Source organism: Rhamphochromis sp. 'chilingali', assembly GCF_963969265.1.
Source record: "Rhamphochromis sp. 'chilingali' genome assembly, chromosome: 1".
NCBI lineage: Eukaryota > Metazoa > Chordata > Actinopteri > Cichliformes > Cichlidae > Rhamphochromis > Rhamphochromis sp. 'chilingali'.
In genome coordinates this window covers 65,511,286-65,528,716 of record NC_137929.1, presented here as the reverse complement: position 1 = coordinate 65,528,716, position 17,431 = coordinate 65,511,286, and the positions used below count along the sequence as shown (strand labels likewise).

Here is a 17,431-nt window from a genome sequence, read left to right as displayed (position 1 = left end):
GGGATGAGTGCTGCTCACCATATTTAGATGATGTGCTTTGCTTTTCCAAGACTTTTCATGACCATGTTGATGATCTGAGGCGTGTGCTTTGCCGCCTGCGAGAGCATGGTGTGAAGCTACGTCCCAAAAAATGTGAATTGTTTAAGCATCAGGTCAGGTATGTTGGGCGCTTGGTGACCAGTGAAGGTGTCCAGATAGACCCAAAAGATCTCGAAGCAGTGGAACATTTGAGAGACAGAGAGCCAAAGAACGTGGGAGAGGTCAGAGGACTCCTAGGGTTTCTAGGTTATTACAGGACGTTCATTCAGGACTTTTCTAGAATAGCGAGACCACTGTTTAAGCTTATTGAGAGTCCCAGTGATCCTAGCCTGCAATGTAGCTCAACTAGAGCCAAAATCAAGTTAAAGCGCACCAATGGTGGTCAGCTTCCTTCCAAAACACCAGTGCAATGGACAGCAGAACATCGTACTGTGGTGGCACGTCTGGTGGATATGTTAACCAGTCCACCTGTCCTGGCTTACCCAGATTTCAGTTTGCCCTTTGTGCTACACACAGATGCATCAAATGAAGGCCTGGGGGCTGTGCTTTATCAGCAACAGGGGGGAAAGCTCTGTGTCATTGCTTATGGTTCCAGGACACTCACGCCTGCTGAGAAAAATTACCATCTCCATTCTGGCAAGCTTGAATTCCTTGCCCTGAAGTGGGCAATTTGTGATAAATTTAGGGATTACCTCTACAGTGCACCCACTTTCACAGTGTACACAGATAATAATTCCCTCACATACATCTTGAGCACAGCAAAGTTAAACGCTGTGGGACATCGGTGGGTGGGCGAATTAGCTGACTTCCATTTCACTGTAAAGTATAGACCAGGCAAGTCCAACACAGACGCTGACATGCTCTCCCACTATCCATTGCTACTCCAGGAACACCTCATGGAGTATACTGAGACACTGCCCCCAGAAGTGGTTTCTGCAATCTGGCAAGGAGACAAATCCATGAGAGACGGTGATGTACCATGGGTGGCTGCACTGCACTGTGTTGATGACACACCCCCTGAAGGTGCCCCTGTCATCACCCCAGAAAACATCAGGGCTGCGCAGAGGGAGGACCTCCCTATCTGTGAGGTGATAAACTTGAAAAAGACTAGATGGAGTCCTAATAGTAAAGATAAGAGACAGCTAGGACAAGAGACACGTAGGCTAGTACATGAATGGAACAGACTTGTACTTGAGGAAGGAATACTGTACAGACAGACTGGACAAAGAAAACAGCTGATTCTACCCAGTAAGCTGAAGCAAACTGTACTGAAACACCTGCATGATGATATGGGACATGTTGGTGCTGACAAAGTCATTCAGTTAGCAAGGGAGAGGTTTTACTGGCCTTTTATGCAGCGTGAAATTGAGGACTATGTCATTCGTCAGTGCCCTTGTATCAAACAGAAACGGCCAAGTGTCCCAGAGAGAGCACCGATGGGCTCGATAACAACCAGTGCCCCCTTTGAACTCATTTCGGTTGACTATTTACATCTAGAACCAAGTAAAGGTGGCTTTGAGCACATTTTAGTCTTGGTAGATCACTTTACCCGTTTTGCCCAAGCTTACCCGACTAAGAATAAATCTGGCAAAACAGCAGCTGAGAAAATCTTTCTTGACTTCATCCCGCGCTTCGGGTACCCTGAAAAGCTGCATCATGACCAAGGCCGGGAGTTTGAGAACAACCTTTTCCAAAGACTCAAACAGCTGGCAGGAATAGGCCACTCTTGAACAACCCCCTACCACCCACAGGGAAATCCTGTTGAGCGTCTAAATAGAACACTTCTACAAATGCTACGGACTCTTCATGAGGAGAAAAAGGCAGAATGGAAGGATCATTTGCCCCATATAGTCCATGCATATAACTGCACAAGATATGAGGCAACGGGCTATTCACCTTTCCTCCTCCTTTATGGAAGAGCCCCACGCTTGCCTGTTGATCTGCTTTTTGACTTAAAACCTGAAAAAGAGTCACAGTCCAGACAGGAGTATGCACAAAAGTGGGCTGCACGCATGCAGGAAGCCTATAAAATTGCTTCAGAAAACAGTGTAAAGTCCTCTGCAAAGGGGAATAAGCATTATGATCAGCACATCAAAGGCATCACACTGCAACCAGGAGATCGAGTGCTTGTCAGAAACCTCTCCGAGCGAGGTGGTCCAGGCAAACTCTGTGCCTACTGGGAAAAGAAAATTCACAGAGTTGTTGAGAAGATTGGAGATGGACCTGTATATAGGGTACAATCAGAAACAGGAGACAAAACCTTTAGTGTCCTGCATCGAAACCTCCTGCTGCTTGTGACTGATTTGCCGGTAGAGCAAGATCAGCAGGGACGTCAGAAAAGACAAACGCAAAGACTGGGAGAGACAAACCCCAATGAAACAGTGGAACATGAGTCTGATCATTCGGATGAAGAGGAAGGGTACACATACAGCCTGAGAACTATACCTGTGTATCAGTGGAGGAGAATTAACCCCAAAAGGCCTCAGCCGAGACCACACAGTGAACTGAGAGCTGTAGCTCCTGAGTTTCAGCCAATAAGACACGAAATGGAATCAGTGGAAGTGCAGCAGGGAAGTGCAGTCCCACCAGCCGGATCTACAGAACCAGCAGATTTCCCAATGCCTGTTGTTTCATCACCAACTGTGGAAACCCAGGAGGAACTTGCAACTCAAATCAAATCAAATCACTTTTATTGTCACATCACATGTGCAGGCACACTGGCACAGCACATGCGAGTGAAATTCTTGTGTGCGAGCCCCACAAGCAACAGAGATGTGCAAAACACAACAACACAAACGAGCAAAATACAAGAATGGCCAACCTGAAACTAATAAATATATGTACAATATATAATAGTGTATGCATTTCTGGATGTGTATACTAAATGTTTTTCTACGTGTGTGTGTGTGTGTGTGTGTGTGTGTGTGTGTGTGTGTATACACATTTTTACAAATTAAATAGTAAACAATAATAAAATAAGATATATAAAAATATAAAAATATACAGAGTTGAATATGTGCAAAACAGCGGCATTACTGTACGGTATGTAGTGCATAATGTTGAAGTTCCAGTAGTGAAGCTGAGGTGTCTATGAAGTGTTCAGCAGTCTGATGGCCTGATGGAAGAAGCTGTCTCTCAGTCTGCTGGTACGGGACCGGATGCTGCAGAACCTCCTTCCTGATGGAAGTAGTCTGAACAGTTTATGGCTGGGGTGACTGGAGTCCTTGATGATCCTCCCCGCTTTCCTCAGGCAGCGCTTCCTGTAGATGTCTTGGAGGGAGGGAAGCTCACCTCCAATTATCCGTTCAGAGCACCGCACTACTCGCTGGAGAGCTTTGCAGTTGTAGGCGGTGCTGTTGCCATACCAGGTGGTGATGCATCCAGTGAGGATGCTCTCAATGGCACAGTGATAGAAGGTCCTGAGGATGCGGGGGCTCATGCCGAATCTTTTCAGTCTCCTGAGAAAGAAGAGGCGCTGCTGCGCCTTCTTCACTGTTTTGTTTGTGTGTACTGACCACGTAAGATCCTCAGCCAGATGTACGCCAAGGAACCGGAAGCTGCTCACTCTCTCCACAGCAGCGCCGTTGATGGTGATGGGGGTGTGTACTTCTCTGCACCTCTGGAAGTCCACTATCAACTCCTTTGTCTTTGCGACGTTGAGGGTGAGATGGTTGTCTTGACACCAGTGGGTCAGGGCGCTGACCTCCTCCCTGTAAGCCGTCTCATCACCGTTGGTGATAAGACCCACCACTGTAGTGTCGTCCGCAAACTTCACAATGATGTTGGAGTTGTTAGTGGATGTGCAGTCGTAGGTGTAGAGTGAGTATAGGAGAGGGCTCAGTACACACCCCTGTGGAGCACCAGTGTTCAGTGTGATGGGGGATGAGGTGATGCTGCCCAGTCTGACCACTTGGCGTCTGTCAGACAGGAAGCTAAGGATCCAGCTGCAGAGGGAGCTGCTCAGTCCTAGATCCTGCAGTTTCCTGTCCAGCTTCGAGGGAACGATGGTATTGAATGCTGAGCTGTAATCTACAAACAGCATTCTCACATACGTGTCTCTTTTCTCCAGGTGTGACAGGGCAGTATGTAGTGTCAGGGCTATGGCATCATCAGTGGACCTGTTGTGGTGGTATGCAAACTGTAGAGGGTCCAGTGAGTCGGGTAGTGCAGAGCAGATGAAGTCCCTGACCAGCTTCTCGAAGCATTTGCTCACGATGGGGGTCAGGGCTTCAGGTCGCCAGTCGTTCAATGAGGAGATGGTGGAGGATTTGGGTACAGGGACCATGGTGGCCATTTTGAAGCAGGCTGGGACTACAGACAGAGAGAGGGAAAGGTTGAAGATGTGTGTGAACACTCCAGCCAGCTGAGCCGCGCATGACTTGAGGACGCGGCCGGGAATCCCGTCCGGACCAGTAGCTTTGCGCTCGTTCACCTTCCTGAAGCACTTCCGCACATCCTCCTCAGACACAGTGTGCGCACTGACGTCATCCGCGGTGCGCACACTGTCCGGTCTCATGGTGTTCGCTGTGTCGAATCTAGCGTAGAATACGTTTAGATCCTCACACAGAGAGGCCGTGGTCTGCGGTGTGCTGGTTTTCCCTCTAAAGTCTGCGATCGTGTTTAGTCCCTGCCACATACTCCGAGGGTTGTCAAACTGTTGCTCCACCCTGTCCCTGTACTCACGTTTAGCTGCTTTGATCGTCTTCCGGAGTTGGTAATGTGCGTGTTTGTAGTCCGATGTGTTCGCGGAGGCAAAGGCGGTGCTCCGTGCCGCCAGTGCCGCGCGAACATCTCCGTTAATCCAGGGTTTTTGATTTGGGAAGGATTTAACTGTTCTGGATGGGACGACATCTTCCACGCATTTCCTGATAAATCCGCAGACTGAGTCTGTGTATTCATCAATGTCCCTAGCGGCCACGCGAAACATTTCCCAGTCCGCGTGATCAAAACAACTGAGGATCTTATGGAGGACACAGGGTCGGAGAGCTATGTGGTAACAGGGACCCTGCCCCAGAGACACCAGAATGGGATGTGCCACCAATACGGAGGTCGACCAGAGCTGTGAAACCGAGAGAGGTTTTTACATATAGCCAAATGGGACAGCCTTCATATCAGCTCTGGAGACCTGGAGCAAACATGATGCTTGCGTATGTTCCCTGCCACATGCCACTTTACCCAGCTGTTCCTGACTGTTATTACCCCACACCAGTATGGACATGTTAGACTGGTGACCAAAAGACCTTTTGACATTACTCCTGGAACTGTAACAGTTTTGACTATTAGACTTTAAAGACTTTGGGCAAACGCCATGAAGTGTGTTAGTTTGGTTCCAGATGTCCGGAGCCATCTCTTAAAGCAGGGGAGAGTGTAGCAGGTTGACAAAGCTACATGTTTATTTTTGTAAGAAAACCAATTACCCCCTTATTTTTTGTTTATTATTTTGACATTGTTATGTGTTGCCAGACCATAGTCATATTTCATCATGCCAGTAGATGGTGCTCTTGCACTGCTGTGGAACTACCAGAGAGACTCTAGCAATAGGCTCTGCGCCTGCGCAGCTCAGAAATAAATGAGCTCCGGCCTGAGCAAGACGCTAACTTCGGTGTCCTCTCTATTAATCCACAGGTACTGACAAACAAACTCTTATGTTACCAAACTGGTTCTAAATGTCATGTAAGTTGATTAACAACTGTTCGGCTATATTTTAAGATGATAGTGATGATGTTGTTTTGTGGCATTTTGTTGTAATGAGTATTAGTGTATCATCGGCATAATGCTATAATGCTACGTAGCACTATAAGTATATGCTATGACAGTTGCAACCTGCGGCTTCAGAAAATGTGTTGTAGTGTTTGTTTTAGTGTTAGCCAAGCAGTACTGAGTACATGTATTAAGGGGAAAGCTTTTTGTTGGTGAAACAATGTTTGCAGTCGTCTGCCGCCATGTTGTGTTGCGTTCAGGGAACGCCATGTTCAAAAGTAATAGCGTATATGGCGCGAATGTGGGGAAAGGTTGTGTAAATGTGAGATGGGTTATTTTGGTATGTTGTTATGCTTTAACCGTGAGTGTTTTGTTTAAGTTGTGAGTATGTAAAGTCATTTTGAATTAGTTTGTATTTATTTTGCTTTTCAGAGAATGCTTTTTGTAACTTTATTTATGTTTATGAACTCTGTTATTTTATGGGAAGAATGCATGGTCTAGTGTGATTTGTATTGTGTATATGTAGAAATAAATTGATCTCCAGCCTGAGCAAGACGCTAACTTCGGTGTCCTCTCTATTAATCCACAGTTGATCATATTTGGCTACGCAGTGCTCTCTAGCCTGTGTGCCGCTTGCTGCCGGTCCAGATTCCCCTAGGTCTGGTGCCGGTAACACAACTTTCAAACAAGTGTGGAGAATTCATTATTTCTTTGAGAGGTTTTTTAGTAAATAACAGAAAAAAGAAAGTAAGAGAAATTGTTATTCTATAAAACAGTAAAAATTCCACACACATGTAACTCACCACTGTGTGAACATCACAGGGGAGAAATCATTTCTCTGAGTCAGAGATGAGTGTCAGTAACACAAAAGTAACACTCAGTGTCATGCAGTGACTTTTACACAACCACATCAGATGAACCAACTCACACTAAAACATGCATTTTGCTGCACTCTTTACACTTATTTCTTTTCTTTCTGCTCTTTTATATATTTTGTAAAACCACAAAAAATATTTTATATCAGCAGCAATTTTCCTCAAACTGCTGCATCACAGCTTTCATGCTCTGACCTGCATGTGAAATGAGATAAAAGCTCTTTATTAGTAACTTTTACAACTTCTGGCAGGTTAATGTCTGAACTTTGGAGTGAAACACACCCTTAGTTACAGGAAATAACACCACTGTCTGTAACTAAGTGAATCCACCTTAACACCACCTGTGTGTGTGTGACTGCATTACACTCCCACTGCTGGGAACCTGAACAAGAACCAGAACAAAGTCTAAAATAGAAGCTGACAAACAGCTGCACCACCGAGTGACACTTTATTTTATAAACTTCACAACAGGTTTCATGTTGTGACCTGTGGAGGTGAAAAGACACAAAACCTGTTTTACAGCTTTTGAGCTGCAGGCAGGATTGAAACACACCTTAGTTAAAAGTCAAACAGCAACATTTTTCTCCTCCCCTCACGTCACTCAAATGTGACAAACCAGGAAACAGGTAGATCTTCTTCTTCAGTAAAGAGAGACGCACAGACGATCAGACTGAGCTCAGACCAAACTAGCAGCTTCCTCTGAGTGAGTCCAGCTACAGGAGAGAAAAGTGGAAAACTCCAACACTGCTGCTTCAAGCTGCTGACGCTCCACACACTGAATGTGAGTTTGAGCAAAAACACAACTCAAAGGAAGTTTCAGTGAAGGTGGTAGAGGAGGGAGGGGAGCCAGGACTGACTGTACTTCCTGTCTGCTGTTTTCAGCTTCACTCACAGACTCAATGGCTTCCAGATCAGAGGAGGATCTCTGCTGTCCGGTCTGTCAGCAGGTCTTCAGAGATCCTGTTATTCTGTCATGTAGCCACAGCTTCTGTAAAGTCTGTCTGAATAGATGGTGGATAGAGAGACCAACACACGAGTGTCCAGTTTGTAAGAGAAGATCTTCAAAAGAGAATCCACCTTTAAATCTGGCTTTAAGGAACCTGTGTGAGTCGTTCTTACAGGAGAGAGATCAGAGAGCTTCAGGGGCTCTCTGCAGTCTGCACTCTGAGAAACTCAAACTCTTCTGTCTGTACCATCAGCAGCCAGTGTGTCTCGTCTGCAGAGACTCAGAAAAACACACCAACCACAGATGCAGACCCATTGATGAAGCTGCACAACAACACAAGAAGGAACTTCAGGAAACTCTGGAGCCCTTAAAGGAGAAGTTAAAGGTTTGTGAAGAAGTTCAAGTGAAGTTTGATCAAACAGCAGAACACATTAAGGTCCAGGCCCGACACACAGAGAGGCAGATTAAGGAGCAGTTTAAGAAGCTTCACCATTTTCTAGCAGAGGAAGAGGAGGCCAGGCTGGCTGCACTGAGGGAGGAAGAGGAGCAGAAGAGTGAGATGATGAAGGAGAAGATGGAGGCTCTGAGCAGAGAGATAGCAGCTCTTTCAGACACAGTCAGAGCCACAGAGGAGGAGCTGAGAGCTGAAGACGTCTCATTCCTGCACAACTACAAGGCTGCAGTGGAAAGAGTCCAGCGCTGCCCCCTGCTGGATGATCCACAGCTGCCCTCAGGAGCTCTGATAGACCAGGCCAAACACCTGGGCAACCTGACCTTCAACATCTGGAACAACATGAAGGACATGGTCTCCTACACTCCTCTCATCCTGGACCCAAACACTGCTCATCCAGAACTCATCCTGTCTGAAGATCTGACCAGTGTGAGAGGAGGAGATGAACAGCAGCTTCCTGATAATCCAGAGCGGTTTGAGTTATACATCTCTGTCCTGGGCTCTGAGGGCTTTAACTCAGGGACTCACAGCTGGGATGTTGAGGTTGGAGACAGTACAGTGTGGGTACTGGGTGTCTTAGCAGAGTCTGTGCAGAGGAAGGGAAGCATATGGTCTGGATTATGGGTAATAGGGTTTGATGAAGGTAAATATTCAGCATGTTCACCACCAGGTCTTCTCACTGCTCTCTCAGTCCAGAAGAAGCTCCAGAGGATCAGAGTGAATCTGGACTGGAACAGAGGAAAGCTGTCGTTCTCTGATCCTGATACTAACACACACATACACACCTTCACACACACTTTCACTCACAGGATGTTTCCATACATTGAAACAGTTGATGAAGTGAAGGTGTTGCCGTTGAAGGTGTCAGTGTCAGTGCAGCAGATGAGTTGAGGATGATGATGTTTCTAATGTTGTTTCCTGTCAGTGAGTTGAAGCTGTTAAACTGCAGCTGTCCTCCTGCTGCCTCGTTGTTCCAAAGCTCTTTGTTTCTCTTTTAGTTTCACTGTTTCTTTCTGTTTCTGCTGTCCACCTTTTCACATGGAAAATCATTTCACTGTTTCTCACTGAATGACTCCCCAAACTAGATTTGAAGTTCTATCAAGTTTCTAATCATTACAAGTGATTCCTGTTTCTATTTGATGTGTAAATGGAGATGATTTAGTTTGCTGGGATATGGACTGACATGTGTTGAATGGGAGGAGCAGTTTGTTGTTGTCTTCTTGTCTGTTTATGACAACAATAAATATGTTGTTGAAACAATCATTCATGTTTAACTCCATATATGAAATGTTTCTGATCTTTGAATTCTGTTTGATTAAAGACTTTCTTCATGACACAAATGAGATTTCAGTGTATTATTGGACACTGCTAGCACGGGGCGCCCACACAAACTCAAAGCAGGATATGAAGCATCGCTGAATATGTTTCGAAACCAACTTCATTCTAAGCCAAAGACTAGAAAATATGGTGAAGCATATCTTCCCTTTGGTTTCACCTGCACAAGTGCCGAGGTAGGTCTCCTGCAGAATTGGTTTTCCCTTCGTCCGAGCGCGCTGGGCTATTATCCTGTTTACGTTTTTAAACCCATTTTTCACAGAGAGGCATTTTTTGAAAAATGTATTGATAGCAATGTTGAATATTATCACACAGGAAAAAACAACTACATGTAAAATAATCACACCGTGACGCCTCTGTCTTTGTAAATGGAGGGACAGTAACTGCGAGTAAACCTGCAGATAGTCAGATTAACAGTATTTTGTCTCTATCTGCCATACTGCAATTCTTCTCATGTAAACAATAACGCGGCGCACAGCATGACGTGAAAAAAGGCACATACCTTTGATGTTGTGTAACAGTGTTTATGTGGTATTATTCCACTTGCCACAAATGTCAGTGTAATGGGAAAACAGCGCCCCCCCCCCCCTCTCGGTGTGGCTGGTTAGGTGAGGCTGGCTGCAGTAATCGCTGCCAGTCTGCCGTAGCCATACGAGAGGTGAGTTGTATTGTTCCGCACACGATATAGCTAAGTAGTGCAGACACATAAAACATGTTTGATTAGCTGATGGGCACCGAGTGTAATAAGTGCTTAGTGGACACATGTCTAACATCAGTTTTATGTACTTTTCATTTGTTTATTAATGTGTGAAACTGTATGCTAAAGCGGAATGCTAATGATATGTTCTGCCGCAGTGTGCTGTGCGGAGTGGTGTGTGGCGAGCCTGTGCACTGATACAACACCGTTGTTTCCATTCAGGTACATCATTTGTTGTTGCTGTTATTTTTTTGTATATTAAAAATTTTAATATTGCTGCAGTAATCGCTGCCATTCTGCCGTAGCCATACGAGAGTGTGCTGTGCGGAGTGGTGTGTGGCGATTTGCACTGATACAACACCGTTGTTTCCATTCAGGAAATAAAGTGGCAACGATCGATAAGAGACTCCTTGTCTTTTTAAAAAGCACAACACAACGCAGAGTCGAGGAGTCTGTTTGGGCTGAACTGTTGCAGCGGGATGAAGCAGAAACCGGTTACACTGGTGCCGTGACCCAAGGTCCTGCAATCCTGCGACCGCAACGGGGCCGTCTACTTCCTGGAAGGTGGAAAAGTCGCGGGAGACTGGCTTTTCTTAGTCCCGCCATTTTCTGCGTTCTTTAGAGACACCGAGGTGGGGCTCTGTGCTTTCTGTTTTTTTGGAGAGCAAGAAAAAAAAAGGGAGGGGCACATTGCTGAGCCATGGCAGATTTTCCCAGTTTTGGCAGGGGAAGGGGGGCAGTTGGTTTTACCCCTCTGAATTCATTTGGTAGAGGCAGATCAAGGTTGCTGACAGCCCCAGTTTCATCCACACTTAAGCCTTTCCTTGCTGAGTTAAATGAAAACCCTATTGATGGGAATTGTGATGATCTACAAAATACTAGATCAGAAATCAGTCCCACGAAAGAGAACCTTTATGCAGAGATTGCAACGCAAATTGTGTTTTCTACTGGGGAAAGCATTGCCTCTTGTCTTTGTGAGATTATTTTGTTATCATATGTTACCTTATATGTGAGATCAAAGTAGTTGCATTATGATATGGTATGTAGTTTTAGTTTGCCTTAGACCTCTGACTTTAAAGAGTGTGAAAATCATTAGATCTGTTGGATTGACCTGTATTATGTTGAATGTCTTACATTGTTTCAAAGGAGTTGATAGGATAAAGTATGTTATTTTAATCTCACTGATATCATTTACATGCACTGTTATTATTTCATTATTACTTCATTAGTCTGCATCAGTTTATCAGCAATATATCATTGTATCATTCATCATATCATTCTTAGTAAATCGGCTACAAGGTAATTCTCTACCAGCAATAGCTGTAGCTCCAGGCGGACCCAGTAAGTCAGATAAGGACACTAAACTTTCTTTGGCCTAAACCCACAATTACACAGAGTACACACATTTAAGTCCACACTACACGCACTTACATAGTCATGTAGGACACGCACACACTTATGGAGAACTGTGGGGTCGGCTCAGGACATGCTCTCTGTTTGACATACACACACAATAGACACGAATAGAGATACACACCACACACACACTGTTGTCTCTGAGTGCTGGGCTGAGTGGAAACATCTGGAGGCCATATAAGGTGAACTTTTGGAGGGAACTTCCTGAGTTCTGAGAACTGACTGATACTTAACATGTGACTTGACGTCATCATTGCGATAAAAGCCTTGGGAAGTGATTGTTCGGGGGAGATCGGCTCTAAAAGGCTTGTGATGCTCATCTTCCCCATATGTACATATGTATAATAAAATTCACTATTCTGACATCTACTGAGACCATGCAGTCGTTTGTCTTCTCCTCAAAACTCGAATCATGACATTTCTGGTGCCGAAACCCGGTTTGAGGGGAGACTAATGGAGCTTGGCTGACGGTCTAGTGGTGTCAGACGGACGGCCAGGAGCTACACTGAGTGATGGGCCCCGAAATATGAGAGGTAAGCACCGCCTGTTGATGGATCTCCAAAGGTGCCGAATTGGAAATTAAGCTAAATTAAAGGTTCACTCAGTGGGGTTTCTGTTCTGTCCGTGGTGATTTTGGGGTAATTAGTGTTAAATGTTTGGGGAATATTTTACTGATAAAAGTTATGGCTGTTTATTGTGGGAAGCGAATTTTGAGTTAAGAGGTTAGATGTGTTTAAGACAATACGGTTTAAAGAGTTTTAAGAAGAAGTGGGTTGACTGGATGCCAGCCAGTCACCCGGTAGTGTAGGGCATTTTGTTTAATCGATTAGTAGAAACGCGGTTTCGGGCGTCAGATAATTAAACTGGAGGCGGAGACCTCGCAGTGACGCTTATAATATATTGAGTAAACTTGTTTAGGACTGGGGACGCGGTCCCCTAAGGGCGCAGTGGCTCAGCGCTGTGGCGGTGACTCCTGATTGTGGACGCATGGTTAGGCTATTTGCTCGGTTGGTTGCCGGGGGAGGTCGAGCACCCCGAAGAACCAAAGTGGTCGACGGAGATCACTTTCTTTACTGCGCCAGATTGATTGATAAGGTCAGACCTGGCTGCATCCTATCTAACGTTGGGCACACTGTGAGCTTTAAGTAAAGCCAAAAGCGTGATCTGGGATATGTCACGTGGCTGGTGGAGCTCCGTGTTTTCCTGGCGGGGAAGTAGTTATAAATTAATTAGTGTTTAGAAATCTGACGCGGCCGGTGAGGGCGTTCCCGACGCGGGGATTGACCAGCAAGGCGCGGCCTGGGCTGAAAGATGCTTTTAAATTGGTCTAAAAGTTAGGAATATCGGTATAGAAATAGAGAAATAAATAAGATAGCTGTTCTGGCATATAGTGTAGAGAAAATATGATTTGGAGTGTTGTGGAGGAAAATAATTAGTAACAACATCAAGCAGTTTTTGTGTTTGCAGTCAAGAATATATGAAATTTTTACTTGTGGGGGTTTAAAGTTAGTAAAGAGTTAAATCAACCCTCCTCAAGAGTAGGAGTGAGTGATAAATACGGGAAATGAAGCAGGATTATAAGGTCTTCAACTGACCCTTGGTTCAGTTCAATAATATAGGTAGTTATGTTTATACAAATACTAAATGTATGTTTAGTGTCTTTATACAGGTGGTTTTTTCTTAACCTGGAAACCTGAGTATGGCAGCAGACGACAGGCCAAGCTGTGGCTAAAAATTCACGGCTGGACACCAGAGTTGTCCCCACCGGGGAAAAAGAAAGAATGAAGTGTTAGGCAGGTTTTTCTCGCTGAACTGCTCCTGGTGCTGTGTCCCTGAATCTCACCAGTGTTAACCTCTGGCGGAAGACATGGAAAAAAGGAAAAGATGTTCCTGGTAAATGACTGAAACAAATAAAATCACACACAACCAGAGAAAGGTATGAGAAGTGTGAGGAACAGACACATGTGCGTGTTAGGGAAATGCCTCGTTTGAGAAAAAGTTAAATTAACCCAAATACAGACGCACCCACACATGCAATGAAGAAAGCAGCTTACACTCACTGAACATTAACAAAATACATAGGAACTGCAATGAAGACCTGCTTACACTTATACACATGACATAAGCTGGTATTTCTGACCAGAGAAAGGGAACCTGGTAGTTTAAGTGCTCATGAGAGTAATAAAATGTCTCAGTTGTGTTTTTTCAGGGGCGAAACAGACCTGGATCAATTCTCCACGTGCAGCGGTCGGAAGGAAAAACCTACAGGATATGACTGGATATGTTAAGGCAAGTTTCTGGTTGAATTGTTCACAGCGCCATGTCTCGATAAACCTGACAAGTGGGCCCTAACTTCTGGCTGAGGACCAGGAATGTTGTTAATAAGGTGGGAACTTAAAATGTGGGTTAGCAAATTGGGGAAAGAAAACTGACAGCTTAAGTGGAGAAGTGTGCAGGAGTTTGAAACAAGGGTTTGCAAAAAACAACATATGCAAATTAACATAGACAAGCAGAAAATGCATTAACCTTATAAGGACAAGCTCATAATAATTAATGCAGAGACATTGATTAAACCTGGCTAAGAACACAAACATACGCAATGAAGAAACAGCTTACATACATGTGCATGTACAAGCAAGGTTAAAGCAGCGACACTTAACATACACCTGTTTTTAAAGGATATAGTTTATCCACTAATGATAAATAAACTCTCTGGGTTGCAGAACAACAACTTAACTTCAAAAGAAAAAGACACTGGTCTGACGATCCAGTGAGGACACGACAAATTTAGTGGTTAAAGGAGTCAAATTGTGACATGTTTTTGTTGATTGCTTAAGACAAAAAGATTACTGAAGGATAGTAAATTCCTTTTTAGGTTTTAAACTTGATCTTTAGAATTTTAACACGTACCTGTGTTGTCCTGCCAACTTGGGGGGGTTATGAGTTGATTATATGGTGAGAAAAAACAAAAAGGGGGGAGAGGAGGCCCCGTTGTTTCTCCCCTCTCCGAATAACACAGCCAACACAACATCATTTTCCTGTTCGCCTGTTTTTGTTTTGTTTTTGTTTTTTCTTTATGAAAAGCCGAGGCTGGCCTGGACTCCTACCCTCCCCTCTACCATCGTTGCCCTTTCCGCTACCATCTTTGACCCTTTGACCCCTGAAGGCCACAGCAGTTGGACTCATAACAACAACTTGAGGATGTCAACAGTGCTGCAGAAAACAATCTCATGCAGCGGAGATGGAGAACGCTAAAGCTTCAGCTGACAGAGCTGTGACGAGACGCGCATGGAGCTAGGAGGAAAAGGGAGGGTGAGCAAAAGAATGCTGACCTCTGAGAAGAGCCGAACAGCAGAGCTGCAGAAGGCCGTGGAGCAAAGTAAGGACAACATAAATAGACTCTGATCTGACGTGGAAGGAAAAGACTCTGAGGTTTTTGCCCTCAGTAAGAGCTTAAGGTATCAGAAGCAGAAACTGAGCATGGCTCCGGAGGAGCTGGCTGCTAATTGAACTCATCAGTCAGATGTGGAGTTTCAAGTACAGGACTTGAAATCAGGCGGCAGCTTGCTGGAGCAGGAGGTCGCCAGACCTGACCTAAAGCTCCAACAGCAGGAGCAAGCCCTGAAGGAGCTACAGGAGCAAAAGGGTCAAGTTACGAGGAGAAGATGCAGGCAGCTGCAACAACGGATGCAAACAGATCCAAAGAGGAGGGGAGGACCCCAGGGCAGGCTTCAGGCTGCTGGTTTACCTAAACAACAGAACAGGAAGGTGATGAACACAAACATACACCAACACACAAACACACACTTCTGCATGCGCCGACTTAGAATGAAGAGAAACACACACATGAATACTTATGCACTCGTTGAGTGAGTGAAAAGTGATACACACCCATGCACCAAAATCAAAATGTTGATTCAATTCACTAAGAAGTGACACACAATGCTCCAGCTGTTGCAATGAAGAATGCTTTACTGACAAAGGCTCAATGCTGCACACAACAAATTCAAATATAGAATCTGTTACAATAATAAGCCCAGAGGGCATTTGTGTGGTCTGGGGAGCAGAGTCCAGAGCGGTTAGGTTATGAAAACGATGCCCGTGCGAGATATCTGGGACTTAAGGCCTCGACTCAATTGTTTACTGTACACTAAAAAAGAGAAGAAGAGAAAGCTCTGTTGTTGAACACGATTGCCTGAGGTATTAAAGATCTGTACTAAATTCTGGTTTCCAGTGTGAGAAAAGTCACGCAGTGCCAGTAGTAGAGCTGGGGTGAGTGATGATTCTAAATTACTGTAAGTAAATCATCGTAGACCCGTTTAAGTTTCATGATAACTAGGATGTAGACTTTGTTGAACCCTAGGCAATTTGAACAGGTAAAATTTGAGTGACCAAGTAGCAGTTGAATAAAAGTTATTGAATGAGTGTTGAGGTAAACTGGCAGAGTTAAGAGCACTAAAACATCTCAAGAGCTCGAATTACTTAATATGGAAATGGTTCAATTTTGTTTCACGAACACAAAAACATATAGGTCAATGGATATGAAAAGGTTGAGGTGGTGTTGAGTTGACTCTGTTTAGGTTTAGGTTTGGCATTTTTACTGATAGGAGGAATATTCAGTGACCAGTCCTAAGACCCGGGCGTCTGCATTTTTGCTTTTGTTATCTTTCATTTTATTTTGATTTATATTTTGAACAGTGCACTGATTTTTGTCTCTGGAATCTTTTCTTTAACCAGATCTGCACATCGGAAATTACAAGCATTTTTCTTTTGAAATGAGCTCATTTTGCTGAGGGCGGAAATCTAAATGCGGCGATGGTTTCCACTATCAGCAAAGAAAGAAAGAATGGATGAATGGAAGAATGAATGGATGAAAGACTGGAAATAAAAACAAACGGACTGACTGGTAAAAGATGACAAGACTTGACCATGACTCAAGGTTAACCACCTCCACCTAGATAGGACAAGAGGGTGGATGAATTTATGTGTTTCTTTCTACAGGAGCAGAAAGATGACAGCGACATCTGAGGTTGCATGACGATTTAACTTTTAAAGGCTACTTTCTGTGTTTGTGAAAGTGTGTACATACCTGCGCAGCGTTAACACTCTCTTTTAATTTGACAAGTGGTTGATGTTTGCTGATATTGTTTTCCTACTACAGGATTTCTGGGCTTATGTGTGAAGAAACGGTGTTTATGGGGCTATGATTTGGTGATGCGATTAAACGGCGGGAGACACATCCTGTCTTGAAAACAGTGTGATTCGTTTTACAGGAAATGTTTTTACAGGACCTTAGGAAGGTGGAGGGCTGACGCCTAACCCGAGATGGTCAAATGTGGTTTGTTAATGTTGGTTTTGCTTTTGTTAAGAAGGCGTGAGGAGGATGCAGGAGAAAACAGACAAGTGACATGAAAACAAAGAGTAATAATAAAACAAGTAATAATAACAAATAACAAATTTGGGGACAGTTTGACATAGAGCTCACTAACTGGCCATTAGGGGGCTCTGAGTGATAAACTAGTGGAGTAACATTGCCCAAGTGTGAATAAAACAAATTGCGGCAATAATAGTGATTTAATGATCGGAGAAAACCTGAACATGATACTTGTCTGTTGTGCTGAATCTTTCATTACTGTTATGATTTACAGGTGGGCTTTTTAGCTGAATTGGGAGTTAAAGGAGCGTAACAGGTAACTGCTGACTAATGTTTTCACACAGGGTTACAGGTTGGCGGGAGAGTGTTTTAGAGAGGATGTGTAGTGTTCTTGTGCAGTTTGCAGTGGGAAGATTGCAAAATACAACTAGAACGATTAATTGAGACTAATTAAAACTAACCTGAAACTGAGGAGGTTCTATATAAGGAAGAATTAAAACAGGTATAAAGTGCATCTGATCTTTAATTGCAGGTGTAACCATGAAGATTTTTGGTACATATTGCAGGTTGTTGCTCATTATAGAATTGTGCTCAGGTT

At 44.2% G+C, this 17,431-nt stretch overlaps 1 protein-coding gene across 1 annotated transcript; it reads left to right on the top strand.

The window, feature by feature from the left end:
• Positions 1-7,480: 7,480 nt before the first annotated feature.
• LOC308405441 (nuclear factor 7, ovary-like) lies at positions 7,481-8,902 on the top strand (the record flags this gene model as incomplete). The annotated part of the gene is made up of 1 exon (XM_080896099.1): positions 7,481-8,902. Exon 1 carries the CDS (start codon positions 7,514-7,516, stop codon positions 8,900-8,902), a length of 1,389 nt encoding a protein of 462 aa, XP_080752225.1. The 5' UTR covers positions 7,481-7,513.
• Positions 8,903-17,431: the final 8,529 nt, after the last annotated feature.